The 20,610-nt window shown below is 47.7% G+C and overlaps 1 protein-coding gene across 2 annotated transcripts in view; it reads right to left on the bottom strand.

Annotated features, from left to right (window-relative positions):
* Positions 1–20,610, bottom strand: part of RHBDL3 (rhomboid like 3) — a gene marked incomplete at both ends in the record, with an annotated part of 56,157 nt that overhangs the window by 19,884 nt on the left and 15,663 nt on the right. Inside the window, 2 exons of one of the 2 annotated variants that reach the window (XM_084273519.1) lie at positions 1,659–1,817; positions 13,569–13,616. In XM_084273519.1, coding sequence (XP_084129645.1) covers positions 1,659–1,817; positions 13,569–13,571 — 162 coding nt within the window. Of the gene's footprint in view, positions 1–1,658; positions 1,818–13,568; positions 13,617–20,610 lie in introns of those variants that run through there. The other variant, XM_084273518.1, reaches the window with a different exon arrangement.

Here is a 20,610-nt window from a genome sequence, read left to right as displayed (position 1 = left end):
ACTAGAGGAGGAGTGAGAAGAGAGATGCCATTTGAAAGTAAATTAATGTTCTGGCATTCGCATTGCCTATTGATCAGAAAGTGCACAAAATGCAGCAGCGGGTAGCGGGGCGGGTGACAGATCGATCAATAGCTTCTCTTCAGGACCCATTCACAGCAGTGAAGGGAATCTGCCATTCTGCAGAAATCACCTTGGGTGGGTGTGAGCTGGCAGGATCTCCCATTCCCCAAAGGAGGAGGATGTCCAAGCCTTTCACCTCCCACCTGCCTCTCATGAGCTTGTGCTGCTCTGGAGCTCAGTGCAGGAGGAAAAGGAAAAAGGCCAGGTCTACGTCCAAGCCTGTTGCCAAGATGCTAGCTGGCCCCAGGCCATCATTTCTGTAAAATAAATGATATGATACCTCTTCCCATTACCTCAGTGTTGTGCAGCTCAATTAGTGAATGCTTGTGTGGTACTTTGAATGTACCAAACTGTAGAACAAGCAGCTGTTACTATAAATACACTGCTGCTCACAGAGTCTCATTGACCACACTGTTCATTAAGATGGAGCTGAGGAAAACCTCACACTCCCTGTGATCTATTTCATAGCTGCTACTTTGTATTTTACTGTGCACCTAAATGCATGCAAGAGGCTAACAAGACAGCTTGATTAGATACAGCAGGTCTATGTCATTGCATCACAGTAATGTCACCTTCACACTGACCATGGTCTGACCACGCTGTGACCAGTACCCTCGATAGCTGTGCCCCACTGTTACACCTCCCTGATTAATGTGAAGGCAGGACATAGGCAGACACTCTAAACTAAGAACGTGTGCATGAGTGACCATGACAAACGAGGGCATGGAGCCCCCATGTTGGCTGCAGCAATACACTGAGATGCAAGTAATTACAGTCCGCATCACAACCACATCAGCTTCCCCCAAAACCTGGGAGACATCACTGACTTTCACTGCTCTTTGGATTTTCCATGCAGGCTTCTCTTCCTGCTGCACTGAGGTGGGGAATGGCAGAGCAAGAACAGGGCAAAGCTCCTGGAACTGCTACTGCCCAAGATACCTATCTGTGTTGGCTTGCCAAACTGCCTTGACTAGAAACAGAGAGATCCCTTCACTAATTGACTCATTAGTAGAGATAGAGAGGCATCCAGATCATGACTCATGCAGTCTGAGACATCTCACCTGGGATAAAGTGAACACGACCTAGAAACACTTTATCCCTGTTGCTGTTGATGCCTACAGCAGTGCAATATGACTCCATCCAGCAAGAAAACACAACATTATCTATATATTTTGTCTGGAAGTGGTGAAATCTATAGATAAAACAGGAGACATCCAGACTGACAGGCCTCTGCTTGCAAACAAATGGCTCTATGACAGCTACCAACTGATACTAAGCAAAAACTAGCAGCAGTCACTTTTTCATGCTCCTCTTACAACAGCTCCCACAGTTTCTTTCCATACAAACTTGTTCCCCTGGAAAAAGCAGAAACTCGACTCTTGGCTTGAGAGTTCAGTCACCAGTGAATGCTTCAGCAAGCCCATACAGCTTGCGATGTGGGGGCACAACAAACGCTGGAAGGGGAGAGACTTTTCCTCAAGAGCCAGTGTTTTAAACAGAGCCAAGGACTCCCAGGCCCTGCCAGCCAGAGCACTCACCAGGTTGACAAAGTCCTGGTAGCAGATCCTCCCCTCAGAGTTGCTGTCTGCCAGGGCCAGTAGGACCTCCAGCTTGTGGGGGTCCAGCTCCGAGCCGTGTCTCTGGAGAAGGGAGCGAAACTTCTCGGTGCTGATGTAGCCAGTGTTGTCAGGATCAAACTGGAATAGGAGGGGAAAGTGCCAGAATTAACCACTCCACATTACACAACTATACCCTCCTTTGCATTCACCACCTCCAGCAGACCCAGAGGGACCCCAGAGGCTGCTCTAGACTTTGGGCATGCATTGTCCTGCAATGACCCCGTCTCCAACCTCCTTTCACTGACCAGGCACTGCAAAGCACCCTGCTGCAGAGAAGGGTGAAACCAGGCACAGTCATCTGTGCCATCACCCTGTCTCCAGCCCAGCTTCATCTGAGTCATCTCCCTTCACCTTCCTGCCCTCTGCATCATCATTTCTCTTGGATATTTTTTGATATCTCTCTATGTCTAGACCATCAAGCAAAACAGAGATGCAGTCTGTGAGATAAAACATGCTGAAAACAGTTTTACTCGTGTATTTCCTAACACAGTTGCAACACAGGAATATGCCATCCCTGCTCAAGCCCTTTCTGTGTTCAGTATTTCTGCCAGTCACCTTTCCAGACCACCTCTACAGATGCCGTGGAAATGATGTTTGTCCTGCTGAAGAGCTTTCCATTTTAAGATGGATTGGAAATAAAGTCTCAGGACAGGGAGCAAAGCAGATGAATGTTATGTCAAACTAGAAGTGACAAAGCAGCCACATGCCATTTCAGAATGAAAACCAGAGTGATTAGAAGAAAAGTCCCAGGTGAGATTTGGAGTGAATCTCACTCTGGTCAAAACATTTGGAAAACCAGAAGTTTTCCCTCAGACAAAGTGGTTCATCTAAAAATGTCACTGACCAAAAAAAAGACAGCTTTGTGGGCTGTCAACCCCTCTAGCCCATGCTGAACTCCCCCCTCCACAAGGGGCTGCCAGTCCCCAGGCAAGCACACCCCCAGCCCCGAAAAGCCAGTGCTGGCACCACGCCGAGCGGCTGCTTTTGTGCTTTGAAAACTAGTGGATGCAAGCTGCAGGCCAGCCCTCGCTCGCAGTCTGAGCTCTGCCAGCTCTCTGTTGCTGGGTGATTTGCCTGGGATTTCCTAAACTTGGCTGTGAGGACCCTGGTGCTCGCTGGCCTCCTTTTGTAGATAATGATATCAAGCTTGTTGGCGGGACTGAATGGCTGTCAGGGGGCAGGGCGGCCAGGAGGGAGGCTTTTCATGGAAACATTTGGGACATAAAAGGCCTTGGCAGAGCCTAAAAGGTCCTGACAATCCCCGCTCTTTCCTAACAGAGAACAAAACCCGAACAAGCACCAGGCCTTCAATCAGCCGCTGCTGTGGCAGGGAAGGAGGTGAGAAAAGGGATGTGGCAGAGGATGCAGCCTGCCAGTGCCAGGCCTGGCACTGCTCTCAGCGAGCTGAGCAGCTATAAAACAGACCGGCCTCGGGCACAGGCAGCTTGTTTGGAGGACACAGCATGCACGTGTGAGGATCTGGCTCCGTCTCCTTCCAGCCCAAGCCCCTTTGTCCCGCTGCTCCTGCAGACTTTGCTGTCGCTGGCTGCTTTGTTCAGCAGGAGCTGTCTGACCTGAGGAGGGGAAAACACAGCCCCTCGCTGGAGCAGGGCTGATCTGCTAGTTTGTCAAAGCAGCAAGAAAGCTGCTGGACAAGCGGATCACACAAAGCAAGAGACCCACAGACAGAGCTGAGCACTCTCCCCCGCCCACTGCCAAGGGTTGTTCTGTCCTTGCGAGATGGCCTGGCTGTACCTTCCTGACAGCTGGCACCCAGAGCCAAAGGTGGATTTCATCAGCTGTTTACGGTTAAACAAGGGCTTAATATTAATCCCTGGAGCAGTTTAGCTCCTCTGTTCCCCCCAGTCTGATGCTGTGAGTTAACAGATCAAATTCTAAAACCGACCCCCAAATCAGGGCTGCTCTACTCAGGCTCAGCAATGATGCTTTTTAGCTCTTGCTGGGACCCCCAAGCCAGCCTGAGTTTGTAGTTCCCAATCCCAGAAGCACAGAAACCCAGGAAATAAAGTATTATTAGCATAATACCTGAGATGACCTTCCTCAAGGGGAATTTGCAGAAGCTGGGAGATGAGTCATTCAGCGAATGGATCTAACACCTGCAATCCCACAGACACTGCTGTGTTCATCCTTGTTTCCTGAAAACATCTGACCTAACCAACATCTTACTTAACTGCACCACTTTAACTATATCTTGACATTCAAGATGTCAGAACCTACCTTGTCTAGGACAAACTCATTTGCTCCTTGAAGGCTTAAATGCCTCCCTACTTTGAGGGCCAGGGCCAGTGACTGACGCACAGGACTCTCCCTCCCCGCCGTGCTGTGTGTTCACTGTGTGCTTTGGAATGACTAAGGGCCACAGTGACAAGGGACCACAACTATTCCTTCAAAAGGCAAAAGAGATACAGAGCACATAGGCTCCAGAAGCACAAAAGAGCTGCTCAGATCACAAGCTACTTTTTCCAGACTTTGTTCTGCTTTGAAGCATTCCAAAAAGAAACATTTTGTAACCGAGAACAGGAATTACACAACAGCTTCAGAGCTTCAAACCAAGGACCCACCAGTGGCTCCAGACTCACCATGGCCAGAGCAGATAAGATTCTGTCACTCACACCAGGACTGTCCATACCTGTGAGTGGCTGCTGGCTTCCAAATGGGCAGACAGCTGAAGTCTGTCTGGAGACTATGGATGACCCTGTGGTCCGAGGATGCTTTTTCCTCACACCGATAGGCACTGGCACCCCTCCTTCAGCTCGCCGTCTTGCGGCTCATCGCACCGCAGTCAGAGCTGTGGCAGAAGGTAGCTAGCATTGTCAGCACTGCAAACGTGCTGGGGAGCCTGTTCTCCTCTTTCACGTTACTATTATAATTTTCTTTCTGGCACTAAATTAATGATACTAATTAGAAATAGGTTGGGATTAAAACAGAGGATCTGAACAGCATGAAAGAGTAAGAGGTGAATAATGAATAACTGGCATCTCAACTGAAACGGCTTGCCTCAGAGCTGGACTAGACCACTGCTTCCACAGCCTGGAGCAGAATGTTTTACTGTAAACCCCAGCTGTAAGGAAGCTCTCTTATTTATGTTTAAACAGGTTTTTTTTTTTTCAGCATATAAACTCATCTGTCACCACAGCACTCAAAATCCACCCCAACACTTCAAACTGCCTCAAGCCCTGTTTCCGATAGCGCAGCTAGTCACAAAACTCAAGGGGCTGAGCTGTTCCCCCAGAACATATAACCCCACACATGGCAAAAGCCATGTCCAATGGCACACTCAAAACTCTGGAGTCCATCAATTATAAAAGAGGCAACTGACCTTTGCTAGGTGTTTCATGTATTTATCCATGAGGATCTCGTTAGGAGGCAGTTATCCCACAAGCCCAGGCGAGCACCTTTGTCTCACTGAGAGCAGACAGCAGCACGGCCACGCTGAACCCCAGTCCAGCCCCACAGGGAGTGCTCACCCAGCAAAGCCTCCCAGCAGCCAAGCCAGCACAGCGCCTTCCTTCAGCATAGTTATTTCTGCCTCTGCCATCTACTTGGGCAGACACAACCGGTGCAGGGATGAGGAAAGGCCATGTGCCCCCACCCCCACCCCTCCAAACAATAGGACACTAACAGCAATTTCATGCAAGGTTTCCTCTGCATTTCAATGACAATCACCCTTAACTCCCTTGATCCTCAATAAGGGTCTTAAGAAAAATGTAAATATGTTAATGACCGTAGCAGACGGTCCTGACCCAGGACCTTAATACCCTGGCCCAAACCAAGATTTTTTTTTTCCTATTTCTTCTTTATTTTAGAACAGACATTCCATAAACTGAAGGCCCCATCACAAAGCTACAAGACAAAAACAACCCCACAAACTCTGAAGGAAACAGGAAATATGGTTGAGAAAACGAAATTTCAAAATGATCCTCCTCTTTAATTAAAGACACATTAGCCACGGCTGAATGAGCAAGTAGGGTGGAGGCTGGTGCTGCAGCCAGACAATGGGTATCTTGGGAAAACACAGACATTTCACACAGCGCAGCCAGCTGCTCCTCTGCCCCATGGGCAGCTGGAGAGTCAACAGCTGAACCAGGCACAACATGAGGATCCTTAGCTGGCTTTAGGATTGCAGATGCACGGCTTCCCCATTGAGGGGCTTTGTCTTGGCATGGAGATATGACGCAAGCTGTAAGTTGTCTTCACAATGGGCAAGGCTCCAAGCAACTTCATCTAATTTAGAAGCTGGCTTTGAGCTGGATCAGTCCCTTCAAACCTGAATCATTCCATGGCCCAGTGGCATCACTTCTGGGAGAGGCTGGCCTGGCTGTGAGGCCTCCTGGCACTGACCCCAGCTCTGCTCCAGACCAGGAGGCAGATTCTGGGATTAAATGCCCCTTAGCTTCCCCTCCTATTCTATGGAAATGACATGTCCTGCCTTATTTCCCACCAGAAATGAGCTATCAATACTATGCCTGTTTCTTGTTCACATGTAGACAATCTTCCATGATCGGCACTGGAAAGGGAGAGTCAATCACATGCAAGGGTTTCAGAAATCACTCTGAGCTGTGCTGGATTTGAACTCAGCCCTTTAGATGGCACCTTTTGCAATCCAGGAATGCTAACAAGCTTTGGAAACTACCAGACCATCTCCGGCCTCAACAGACTGTGCTAAATCAAGTGTCTCCAAGTCAATGCATGGAATTGACAGACTCCAACCTGAAGCTGTAAAAAGACATCTCAGACAGGCATTGACACTCTCCCCAGAACAGCCACACACCTACCAGAGCCCATTCTCTACCCTTCCAGTTTCTGGGGCCATGCTCTGAGTCAGTGAGAGGTGGGTTGTTTGCTTATTGCTGGTTTTTGTTTGTTAAAACAACAAAACCCAACGTGGCAACAATACATGCAGCATTTGCTGCTTTGATGAAGATTAAAGGAATGACAGGATAGAAGATGAAAGTCTGGCTTATAATCCAAATGAGAGGGCAAAAGCAGGGGCTGTTTTATCAGGAGTTTGATCAGGGCCTGGTGCTGATTATCTTCTGAGCAGCTTAATGAACCTGCACTTTCTCCCAATGGTGGGAGTTGCACGCAAGAGGAGAAGCTCTGGTCCAGAAGAGAGGAAGGCCAGTCAAGTGCCTATGCCTCCAGTTCAAGATCCAGCTTCCCACCATCACCTGATTCCAGTTGGCTGAACACATGTGGTAAAACATTAGCACCAGCTCCAATGAGACACATTCTCTTCTCCTGTAAATAAGGAATTTACCCAGCACTGCCCAGACAATATGAAGTGATTAAGAGCTGTCCAGCAGTACTTTTAGCACATGTTAGATTGCTTTGACCTGAGGTGAACCCGAGGGCTGGAAACATCACCCAGCTCTCAAAAGCCAGATTGCATTTAAGCACAGAGGATACTCAGTGACTCACCAAGCAGGGCCCCCAGACAGACCCACTCCCTGGAAAGCTGCAGTGAGAGAGCACAGAGCTACGAGGCTCAGCGTTCACATAGGTGAGAGGGTGTTTGCAGAGCAGATGGCCCACGACCTGGACTCAGGTAACAGTCTCGCTGCAGACAGCACATGGCAAAGTGGAGATGGAGGGACCTGGTATAAGATTCCCTTTTCCTTGAAGAGCAGAGTAGCCTGAAGGACCCGGACTGTCAGGTAGCTGGCCAATCTGTATAGGCATTTCAAGCAGCACAGGGAGAACACAAATAGAGATGGGTTTCTGCCAAGAAATATAACTGACTTCCCAAAGCCAATAGCAGCTGGACACTACACTGAACTCCTTGACTCCACAGAGGTGCAGACCATTGGTTCAAGCCACCTCGATACCAAGCAAATCCTGCATTCAGAGACCCCAGCCTATCATGCTCAGCCAAGTACCCAAATCCATGTTTCTATCTTCATACACATTTTTAATGCCACTCTTTCCCCATCCTTCCTCTGCCTCTGGGTTTCTTGCTGCAAGTCCTTATACTAAGAGATGACAGAGCTGAGATATGCTCAAAGCACCTGTTGAGCTAGCTTTCAGTCCTCTATCGTTTCAACAACCCACCACTCTGAGCGATCCCACCGCCTCTCTTCAGACCAGCCTCCTGGCAGAACACTCAGAGGAACGAGCCTCCAGCCTCTGCTGGGGAATCGCACACAGTGTTCAAGCCACCCAGAACTAAATTATTCAAAATATGCCACTGTGCTGGCTTTGAAAATGAAGCCACTCCCCTGAAAGAAGCCAGGGTAAATAGAAGCTCCATTATCAGCAGTACTACAAGGAAGGATATGCAGCACTGAAAGTGAGGGAGATAATTACAAGATTAACAAGACAGCATGGAAGGCAGGAGGTACCCTCCACTATGCCACAAGGCTTAATGCTAAGAGACATATTTATAGACTGAGACTTCTCCAGTTCTGCTTCTTCCTCTTTTATTATTTATGTAAGTACATTAAGACTAATGGAAAGAAGCTGAAGCACTCTAAATAGTGGTGGGATTTTTTTAGGGGGAAATCAAATTTTTAATCTCTATCCAGCACTGGGCACATGGCACAGTTCACTGGACAGACATCCTCAGCTGCAGCGCCAGGCTGGGCAGGTTACAGCTCAGTCATGTACCACACATGGCCAGCCCAGCTCCAGCCTGACTACCCACACACTTCCGAGACCGTGGACAAGATGAAGGCTACAGGAGATCACCCAGTGACTGCCATAACCAAACCCACCCTAACAGTTAAAACCTTTTCTTAAATCCTTAGGCAAGAGGTTTTAACACTCTTTCCAGATCTGCTTGTCAGCACTGGACCAGACATTGTTATATGTACAAATGCCCCATCTCTTGCTCTCCCTTTTAAATTCCTCCAGTTTTTAGGGCTCCATAAACTCTTGAGGCAATGAGTTCTACAGCCTAATTAAAATATAACTCACTTTTCATCTGGATGCCATAAAGCATTAAATATCAAAAAACCCAGAAATATCCATCTACCATGCCACATGATATTATAATGTACCACTACATAATTACTGTTTATGTCTTTTTAGTCATGTCTTATTGGAGGTTCTCAAAATCCTATATCAATATTAATTACAGCTCTCAGGGCTTCTACATTGTGAGGGGGCACAATGTGTAGGCCACTTCATTCAGATCTGAAATGTAATACACTCTGGGTGGGATGCTGCAGTTATTTGGACTTCATAACTCAATAGTAGGCACAATGCACAGTCTGCCTCACAGCCTGGAGACAGACAGGCTCTAATCACTATTTCTATAAGGAAATTAAAAACAAAACCCAAAAAACCCCAACCCAACATACAACAGTCAGAATAGCTGTTCAGCTGGGACTGTATTTTAGGCCAAGCTCCTGCAGTCAGATCCCTGCTTACTCCCAGGTTAACTGAAAGCACACAAACATTTCTGTACAATTTGCTGCTGGTGACAATGTCTCCTGTCACAGCAGCATCTCTGCTGGGCAGCTGAGGCAGCCAAGTCTTCTCAGTCAGAACTGGGGTTTGGTCCAATATGGTCTGGAAACAGCAGCATAGGAGATACCAACGCAAAAGCACTAGGAGCAGTTTAAATGCTTCTGTTCTGTATTTGGACAAAAGCTCAATGAATTATCTCTATCATAGGAGATCAGTTAGATAGCTTTGAAACAGAAGGTCAAGGTAACTTGCATCCAAAAGATTTTCAAAAGCCAGTATTAATGCCAATTCTCTGTAAGCCTGGGAACACTAGGGAAACATCGAGATGGGTTTTCTACGCTTTCTCCAGGTTTGAATCACCAATCCAGCCCTTCCAACCATGGCTCCAAAACTCCTGTCCAAACACAGTGACAGGCACCCACACCACTCCCACAACTGCAGGGCTGTGACAAGATTTTAATGGGACACAGCAGGGCTGTCAGCCTAATAACACCGACAGCAAATGAACGTACGGCAAATATTGCATAGGACTGGCCTAATGTCAGTCAGAACAGGCTACAAAAAATAGGTTATATGTTCAACTGAAATTATCAGGATGAGCTTACAAACTCAGTACAGGACCCTAAGACAAGACTGCTGGCATAACTGATTTCTGCAGGGCATCACCAGACAGCGCTGTGTTTGAAGGCTGTGACATAAACTCAGGCTGCCACACATTCAACATGCTAAAAAGTCTGACTATTTGACAGGTCTCAAAAATAAAACTAAGCTAGAGATGGAGATGCCCTTAATGGGGTCCCATGAGACTTCATTCTTGGCACCCCCCCCCCCCCGAATTATCATTAGCGGCTAGAGAAAGCATAATGTAACTCTGCATCATGCTCTCAGCTGAGCTAAAGCAGCAAGTTACTAAGCATGAGCTGGGTCTTTGGGTAAAGCTGAGTGCTTGCAAACAATGCATATTACAGTAATAACAAAGAGAGAACCACATGGCCAGGAGCCAAGCGTGCCAGCCAGCTTCAAGGATGGGGAATGCTATCTTCAGGAACAGCCACTCAGGGGAAAAAATGTCCTTTGTTACACCAGGTTCTCTCTCAAGGTAATGCTGCCTTCAGAAGAGGAAACACGACCTGCCGGCTTGTAAATGAGATGCCATTACCTCTGCATTTGGCACCTTGCTACGGGTATAGTCTGTCTGGCTCCACTGACAGCCTCAATTCATTAGCTCCTGAAAGGGAAGGTTAAGGAATGATTTGATCACTGTCCAGAAGAGCTGCAAAGGGAACTGAAATTTGGCAGTAGAGGCTTCTCCACTATGACAAAGGTATAATCACATCTAGGAGCTAGAGGTCAAAGCTGATTAGATTTAGATTAGAATAACCAGAAGTTTTACAACTGAACTGCGAGTTTCCCTACGAGATGAGGTGTGGGCAAGGTCAAACAGAGGACCGCTCAGACAATCTTCTGGCCTTCTTTGTGAGACTAGAAGATTCCAACAGTTCCCTTCTGACCTTACTGCAAGTTCTTAGGGCTCAGAAAAAACTTAAGCCAAACAAATGCATTTAAAGCCCCAAATAACAGTTTCCATAACACAGACAAACCCAGAATGACCCATCTATACTGGAATTCAAACCATGCTTCTGGTTAGAAACACTGTAGAGCAGAAGTCCTACTCAGGGACAGGGAAATGTATTTAACTTGGCCTGATTTTACATGGGGTTTTGCTCACTCATGAGGACTAATAGCTACCAAAGAAACTCCTCTGCTTTGTTTTAAGGGTAGAAAAGATTTGTCCAAGTGCCAAAGCTACACAACCACACTTATCAGGTGAAGGGCTCCTTCTCACAGCACTGACAGTCCTCACAGAGCCTGGCCCTGCCTGAGCCGTATCAGGGGCTCCCTACTGCCCCGGGACAGAGCACTGGATGCTCCCTTCACAGCCTCCCACACACCAGAGCGCTCATCCCATCATTCAAACCCGTGCTCACTCACAGAGCCCTTCTTGCCTGCCTCCACTCCATTTCTGCCTCCTTTACCGATAATCAGATTTCTCACATGGACAGGGCTCACACATGCTTTAAAGAGCACCTGCTTTCTTTGACAAGCCTGTGCACTTTTCCCAGGCTCTAGTACAGGCTGGCTTGAATGCAGTTCAACCATTCAAAGCTGAAGCCCCCCATGGGCACCCAAGCAGACCTCCCACTTAGTTTTCCTGCCAGGCTGCAGCAGAGAGCAGCCCCTTCAATAGGATGGGGTGATGTCCGCACGCTGCCGGCTCGGGTGTGAGCTGTAGGGGAGCGGGTGCACAGCAGCCTGGGGGACCTTTGGCAGAGGCCCATGGTCCATATTTGCCGTGTCCGTAGCACAAGCACAGCGCCGTGGCTGCAGTGAGACTGAAACACAAGCCCTGGCTACTGCAATCCACAGGCTCCATTTCCTGGGTAACAAAACACACGTTCAAGCGCAGAGATGGCTTTCCAAAACTGATGTGACCCCAATGCAGATGATTAGAAGAAGGAAGCAGGGAAGGCACAGGCAGCAACCATAAATTGAGAGCCTGTGTAATTAAGAGAATACATGTTATGCTCCTCAGGAATGAGGAAATCCGAATAACCTCCCAAAGAGTCACCAAGAGCTGCAGTTGCTGCAAACAAGAGGGAAACAAGCCAGGAGGAAGAGACAGAAAGACCAGACTGACAAGGAAGGTTAGGAAATGGCAATGCTCTTCCTATTCATGCATCACGCTGCATCTCAGGGAAGGGGGGGAAGGGAGAAAGGGGGTGGGAAATCTCACCTGCAGGGTAACTAGAGAGACAAGTCCTCTTAAAACAATGCCACCAGGCTTCCACTGGAGATTAGTTACCCCCTCAAGTGGGGCCAGCTTCTAGCAGAGCATCCTCACAGAGCACACCGCAGACTGTTGTGCTTTGGATGATCACGGCGATGAAAGTGCAGAGACACAAAGGGAGGGCTGCGGAAGGGGCAGGAGGAGAGGGCAGCCCAGACTGGCTGAGAGGAACCCAGATGAATGGAGAAAGGCAAGCAGAGAGGTGAATGAGCCAGAGGTGATGAATGGTAGGAAGGGCATGGAAGTTTTACACAGGGCAGAGAGCACAGATGTGAATGGGGAAAACTGAAAGATGCCGCTTGAATGGAAGGGGAAAGAGGGAGGAGAAATGAGGCACACAGAGAGCTGAGCAGCACAAAATGAAATAGTGCAGGCAGAATAGCTTTCCACATGGACTTGACAAGGCCTTAGAGACAGACAAGTAACATAGCATGAACTTTAATCCAGGAGCAGAAAAGCTGCCTGGAGCAGACAGTGTTACTGCCGTCTGTCCCTGTATAATCCCTCCACCGTCGGGCACCTCCTTTGCTCCCAGTCAACAAGTTCTCATGAACCCAGAGTAAATCGAGCAGCAGCCACCAAAGGCCAGACGGCCCCATCAAAGGGAGTTGTAGCAAAACTGAGCCAGTGGCATGGAAACAGCTGACAGGATAAAGCACCAAGATAATTACAAGCAGCAGCCCAAGAGATGTGAGTGTAACACTACCTAACACTGGGACACAGTGCAATTTGCATGTATGACACAGGAGCATCATTTATTGTAAGTGTTATCTGGAGGGCTTTCTTCCCATTTTGTAAAGCCAGGATAATTTTTTTTCAAAACAAAACTTCTCCGAGCAAAAACTTGGAGATTTCAATCATGCCAAGACTTTCCTGTGAATTTGCCTTAGCTCTGAACATTGATTGTTTAGGATAAGTTCCCTCAGGTTCTACAAGTCCAAAATACTGGACATTACCATTTTCAAAATATTTCATTAGAACAACTGCTATTTATGTTTATGTTCAGAATGCCCAGATAGTTTGGCTCAAGTCAAATTAAATATTTTACTGAAGTAAAAAGCATTTTTCCCCATTTTTGGGGGATCTGCAAAAAACCCTCTCTCTATCATTACTCACTCAAGGTCTAAGCATGCCCAGGAAGTATGCTAGGCTTGGCGACATCCACAAACAAGAAGATGTCCAAGTGTGAGAGGCTCTCCTGGAAGCAGCAGGGAGATGAAGGGGTCGATATGCATTTGTGCAGGCATATACACACACAGAGTAGTGGCAGGGGACAGTAAGGGTCTCAGAGTGGCTGCTGACAAGCTTGAACATTCCAACTTCGCAGGCCGGTTGAGCCCATGAAGAACCAGTACTGCAAATAGAAGAGAGCCTTGGTTTTCCATCTGCCAGGCTGGGCAGAGCAGATCGCGTTACATATGGGTCCGGGGGGGGGGGAAAGCCAATGTGAATAATTCCCAGTTGGGTGAAAGAAGTGCGGGCTGTGCAGCTGCTGCAGCCTGAGCAAGCCCTCACAGCGTTAGCTATTGGTCTGGGTCAAAAGATCACACCATTTCAGCCTGTTTCCTGACTTGTGCTTCATCCCAGCTGCTTTCCTCTCCCTTTCGTGCCAGCTAGCTCTCCAGAAGAAATGTGCCTGAGGGAAGCAACAACGCGAGGCTGGTCACTGCTTCCTCTAAAAGCATCCAAGCAGGGTCAACACCTACCAAAAATAAATACAGAATTACACACATACACCCTTCACAGGAGAAGGATTCACTCCAATCGGACAGCCAGAAGCTCAAGCATGCAGGAGGATCCTTGTATCGTGTCTCTGGGGAACTGGCAGCTATTACACCTGAATCAGACAGGCCTGTGCTGCCAGCTGGGAGCTGACAGGTCACCCTCCTTCCAGGAAGATCTGCCGTGGCACCCATGATGTCAGGGACCAAAACTGCCGCTCCCTCCCCACTCCACACCCAGACTGTGAACTCTAGCTCTTCTGCTCTCCAAATCCAAGCGTCAGACAGCCAAGGCAAAGCCACTCCCACAGGACGGTCAATCTTCTTATGCAAATGAACTCGGGGGGTTAACTGGGGCAGTTACAATGAATCCTGACAATGTTTGCTTTTGTGTGTGCCGGCGGTAAATACAGCCCGAGCTGCTGTCTAAGGATGGGGGTGAGGGGAGAGCTGTGCTGAGGGACAACACCTCCGCCTCACAGAGGGGTGAGGAGGAAGCAAGCACTGTTAAGCACAGGGATACTCTCAGAAGCCTGAAGCTAATGGGCAAGGAAGAAGGCAGATGCTGCAAATAAGTCACTAGCTGGGAGTCTCAAAAGTATTCAGGGAAGCACAGAAACCGTGCCATAGAGCTGTCCCTGTCCCCAGCATCCAACCTTCCTTCCAAGGACAGAAAGCTTCCACAGCATTCCTCCAGCTAAGGACCTCAGCCCACAGGATTCAGACACTCAAGCAGAACTCCCACCAGAGCCAAGACTGGACACAGCACAAACACCCGGGCAATTGCTGGCAGTGTCCTGGCTCTGCACACAGCTCTGGCTCAGTCCCTCCTGCACTGACAGCTCTGCCTCTCAGTTATCTCCGCACGCCTCAGCCCCATGAATCCAATGTATATGCTCTACTTTTGTTGCAGCCCTCAGGACCCATGCAGGGCCGTGGAGAAACCTAAACAAAAAGCAATCGCCGCCTGAAATCCTGTCATGCAAACAAGACTCTTCCCACCCATCACCACAAGGGCTGAATGGAAAGGGACTGAACACCCCTGCCCACCCCTGCCTGGTGGTCTTTTTGTCTCGTGACCTTCCCCACACAAACACAACCCCACAACAATCAGACAGGCAACATAATGCGCCAGCGCCGGCTTTCCCAGCCCTTCAAGGCAAGCTTGGGAGGGAAGGGGGGAGAGCTGAAAGGATTTGGGATGAAGAACAGATAGGATGGGCAAGGAAATACCAAGGAGTGCTTTAATTTCTACTTGCACAGCCCCACAAGCCAGGATAAAAGTAGCTTTAATGAAAGAAACAAAAGAAACCTTAACTTAAATGGTTTAAAGGGACATGGGAATACCAGCCAGTGGGATTTTCATACCATTAAAATAACCCCCACGTAAATCCAACAATAATTCTAAACCCTGTGAACATCTTTTAACATTCCCTCCAAGAAGTCCACAAAATTGAGCCCTCTGGTGCAAACTCTGCTTACTTGGCTATCTTTAAGGCAGATTAGATAGAAAGGTTTACCTTTAGACAGGGAGAAGAGTTTTTTGCAACAGCTGTAGGTGTAGACATTATCAACATCGTGGAAATCCAAGCTAGTGTGACAGCTTCGAGACACAGAAAGTTTCTGACAGTTTGTCCTAACTATGGCAAGAGAGAGTCATCATCACCTGTGCTCAGAGTCAATGTGCCTCCGGGCCTCAGGCTGTCATGCAAGGGTCCTGTCCTTTTGGTTACTGCAGACAGATACTGTCTTTGAGAAAGAGCAGCAAGGGTCTCCAGGGTCTTGTTAGGAGCAGATCAGGAGACAAAAATAAGGGGAAAGTCCTACCTTCTGAAATGCCAAAAGATTCTGTGCTGCTCCCTCTACATGTACAGGGAAAAATACAGACCTCACAGGAAAGGAAACCAATTAATGCATCTCTCAGGGAGTGGATTCAGTGAGCTTAGCAGGACCCTCAGCTACACTTTGGGACACTGGAAATACGTACTAAGTACCCTTACAAGGGAAAGGGGCCCTGCTTTTGTGAAGAGCTAAGATCTGTGTCCCAAATCCTTGGCAGCCATGGTGGTAACAGAAAGCAAAGCTACAGGAAAGCACTTATGTGATTTACAGATACATTAGCCACCCAGGGAACACGATAGAGTAAGAAATGACATCTCAACTTGTACTGCCAGCACCCCCACAATGCCGTTACCGTTAAGCACATCCTTGATTAAAGTGCTGCCATGGTGCAGTGGAAACTACCTCACAAGCCAGGTATGAAATCACCTCCATGGGATGGTGCAGTTGATGTAAAGAGATTAAAAGTCTTGACAAAGGCAGTGCGTAGCAGCAGGAGGCCTTTCCCAAACCCAGCAGGCAGCACAACCAGGCCACATCTGGCCAGATGGCCCTGGGAAGGAGCTGTGACTGACTCCTGTCTACGTCCTGACATGAACTGGAGTAACTGGAGAGAAGCAGCATTGAGCCCACACACAACTGGCAAACCTCCCACAGCAAGGATACTGTCTCCTGTCAATCCACTCCAGCCTTAATCTTCTGTGGAAAGATCCCATCAGCACCGTGCTAAGAGGCAATCTTTCAAGCCAGATGCTAACAATTAACGATAGCGAAGATGAGGAAGGAAGGGACAGATGGAGAACAGATATAACCAGGCTCTGCTCATTACACTGAGAAACTTGAAGGAGCTGGGCAGGAGACACACAGGCAAGACTTTCAGCTTTGCTGAGCCCTGCAGTAAAGTACTGCATGTAAGCATGACAAGACAGCAAATCTATTGCATCCCAGAGACAGAATCAGACAGTTGGAAAAGACCTTTAAGATCGTCAAGTCCAACTGTACCTGTCCCGTGCTAAACCATGTCCCCAAAGATGCAAGCCAGTGACAGAATGAGTCACAGTCTCATTCTCACTGGAAAGGGAGAAGCTGTGGCTCAGCTGTGAAGCTGCTTTAGGCTCTGCAGTTTTTCTGTGAGGAACAAACCAGTTTGAGGATTTGCACCCTGAGGCTGGGTACTTCACCAGCATGGAGGGGAAACCAGAGTTTTGACAGCTCATTTCATAGACAAACTTTTCATCAGAATCCCTCTTCAGAAATGAGATCACTCAGGCAATAGCATCACCTTCAGCACAGTTACCCCGTAAGCTAGCAAAATAACTGTGTTAACTGGAAGCTGGCCATCAGCCTCTTCACCCACCAACCAAGGGAGGGAACACAGCTAGAAGGCAGTCCAGTCCAACTCCCATAGCCAACTTTACCACAGAGCACTCTCTCCTTAGCTCTCCTGTGCTAGAAAATCCCTCTATATAGACAATTGCTTGCTGTAGCAAGTAGGGAAGTACAACGGGCTGGATTGCTTAGGTGAGATTAATTCCTGTCCTATTGCATAGAATAATTAATTTTACATTAGTCATTATTAGGGCAATGAAAATTATATGGCCACTTTAATTAACCAGTGTTGCTTGCTCCAGTTCTTACCTCTACCAAGTTTGGAGGCAGCTAAAGTAAAACTTACCTCAGAAACTGCCAGCTGGTGCCACCAGAAGCAGCAGGTCCTGGTGAACAGCTTCTCCATTCACCCTCCCAAGTCTTGTGGACCTGGCCTCGGGGAAGCTGAGGTAAGAATCCCTCCTATGTCAAAAATGGGACAGTCTAGGCAATTTTCACCTGGGGGCCAGGAGGGAGGCTGATGGAAAGGGGGGGAAATTTCTTGAGGTCTTTTTCAGTCCTACACATCTTACTGTTGCTTCACCCTTGAATCACATGAGCTGGCTGAGCTGCAGCTGAGCCCAAAGCAGGCCAGAGTTCTCAGACAAGCAGCTGGTGGGTGGAGTGGAGTGGTCTGGCCAAAGTGTCAGTGTGCAGTGCTGCCTTCTGCACCCCAAAGAGTGATCGATACCCAAAGATGCCAAATTCCTGCAGCTGCCACTGAATTCACTGACTTGAGATAGGACTCCCAAGAACCTTGAGCACTGAGTATTTGAGAGGCCAAGCCTCCAGAAGAAAAGCAGCTGGATTTTGCCTGCATACTTCCCTGATGTCCCTCCAGGAAACACAGCAGCTCTATTATATCAACTCATAGCAGACTGCCAATCAGTGCAATCACAACTAGCTAGCTTCAGAGACAAAACATCAGAAGCAAGCACTCCTACTTGCCTTTAGGGCTCTCCTTTTTCCAAATGCCATAGTGTGGGAAGAAGTGTTATGAAGGTACCACCCCCAGCCCCAGCCACCCCACCCCAGTACCTCACCCTGGCTCTGTGCCTGCTGCCCACCCAGCAAATACTGTTCTTCCAATGGGCTGCTCAGAAACACAGCGAGCTGTGTTCTGCCTAACCCTGGCACACACTCTGGTGAGAACAGAGCAGTTGGAAGCAGTACCCACAAAGTTGTGCATTACTACAGTAACTACACACTTCCCACAGCCAAACTCTGCTGTACTGAAGCCACCACCATGTAGAGATGCTCTGGACAAGGAAGATGCTAGCAAAGAATGTTTTCCCTGACGTGAAAGATGCTGGCTGTTAGCAAGGCTTGGCACTTCACCTTGGAGAAAACAGAAAGAAATAAACCATAGAAGCCTCAGGGAAAAAGATCATTTGAGCCCAGATATTCCGTTCTCCTTGGCACAACTTTATGGTGTGTATCACAATATTCTCTCTGCATATTTTCTATAGCCCCATCAGGCAAGGCTTGTAGCCCTGGCTGGCATAAGGGATGGAGAGCTGAAGTATTTGTCTTACAGTGCTAAAGAGAAAGGAACAAGGAGCTTTTCAGAGTGCAGCCTCTCAAATCTGAGGGCTCATCACAACCTCAAGTTCTTGAAGGTTGAAATTTATCATGTGAAAACTCTACCATGGAAGAGGTGCATATTGTGTGAGCTTCCGTTAATAAAGCCCTCAGTAACAGAAATTTAATATTTCTATGTCTACATGTTTAAAGAAACACTGTAAAATTAAAATCAGGGGAAGTCCTTACCCTTCTGAAATCAGTAATGAAATTAGCATGGGGCCCAAAGGAAGCAAATGAGGCCCCTTCAGAGTGGCCAGGATTTCATCTTGTGTTTAAAAACCCACGCTGGCAGATCTGCATTTATTTTAATGACCCACCAAATCCCTTTAGTCTTCTACATCTCTCCATGAAAGCCTAATAATGAAAAATCACCTACTAAAACTTGGCTTTTCCTGAAAAATAGTATCTAAACAGATCTCCAAAGGCAGATATTTCTGTGGACACAGTGATTTGGACTGCAAGGCTTTGCTTTCAGATATCATCGTATTTCATATTTTCACAGCTTCCTTGGAATAACATTTGATACAGAAAAAGTGTAAGTGATACTCACAGACAAAAGACTAGCCAACCCTCTGAAACCACAGGGCCTCTCCATTTGTATTGCCTTTGTAACAAATACAGACTGAGCCACAGAATTCCAAGTAAGAGATCCTCAGGCAACTTAAAATTCAAGCAAACTATGGCCATGCAACATTAAATGCATTCTTTTTTTATGAGCATCAAATTCACCTAGTAATGGATCAGTCATCCTCTGCAGCTACTAATTTGCATATCCAGCCTGCAAGCTGCTGAGGGGCCAGTGGACATGAAATACATGAATACATTACCTCTGAAAAAGGAAACTAACATCCATTGCAATTTGATTTAATGATGGCATTTGCTTTAGGAGCAGCAGCAGTCCCTGCCTGACAGCCACACACCCCGTCTGAGCACCCCAGGTGCAGCAAAGTACTGAACCCTCTGCTGAAAGCCTCTGTGCTGCACGCAGTGTTCACGCCTGAATCACAGTAAAGCCCCATGCAAAGAGGGAATTCCTTGGACTTAAACATTTTTACTAAGTCACCAAAGCCCACTGTCCATGTACTAAATGCACAGGCTGGATCCTTGCTATGGCAGACAGTCTATCCGAACACACATTAAAACCCTGGAAGGATTTCTCAGCCCTTCTGCCAAGGCAGGCAGCAGTACCAGCTTTAATGTAACAGCACTTCTGATCTCATAACAGTTAGAGCGGTGCTGGTACATCTATTATTCCTCCTGGAATGGAGCCATGCTCTGATACCACACTTACAATTCATTCTTTTTGTGCACAGCTATCTAGAAACAGAGGTAAGAGCCTCTCAGCAGCATGTACCTCTTCTCCCATCCCAGGGAGGGGAATGACCCTTTCCAGTGCCCAGTGCAGGGCCAATTACAGCTATGGTTAGGAGAAAGGCTTCTATTTTAAGCTTGTTGAAGAGCTAACAGGGTGCTGCAGGCAGAAGGATGGCCATGGCTGGGGGGGGGGAAGTCTCCTATAAACTGACTCTCCTGTTTCTCAACTGGTCACTGTGCAGGCAGACAGCAGCCCGAAGACTAAGGGGCAATCCCATGGGAAAATGGATTCCATTCCTTCTTTACATCTGTAGTAGCTTGTGTCCCACTGTAACAAGACATGAGCACAGATCTCCTCCTCGTTCCATGTTCCCACCTGTGAAACTAAATGAACTGATTCTGGAGAACCAGCTTTTAAGTCCTTGAAGAGGAAGGGCTATTGCAGTGCTGAATAAAGCCAACTCTTGACAGCCCACAGCCACTGCAATGATAAAAGGAAAAACCCTAAGGTGCAGAAAAGTCAGGTCCTAAAGGAAACTGAAAAGCTCACAGAAAAGATGAAAGAAACTGAACATGGAAAGAAAATACTGCTTTGAACATCTACTGAGCAGAAATCCTTCCCAAAAGTGACAGAACAGCAGTTGTTAGGCAAGACCCACATCTCCTGCGATCTGCCTGCAGGGCTCACTCAGACCCATCGCACAGACATCAGCTACAGTCATTTTCCAGAAAGGAAGGACAGGAGTTGGTAGTTGACCAGTAGGGA

Source organism: Gallinula chloropus (genome assembly GCF_964237585.1).
Source record: "Gallinula chloropus genome assembly, chromosome: 20".
Taxonomy (NCBI): Eukaryota; Metazoa; Chordata; class Aves; order Gruiformes; family Rallidae; genus Gallinula; species Gallinula chloropus.
Note: the sequence above shows the minus strand (reverse complement) of the source record. Positions and strands in the feature narration are given on the sequence as shown.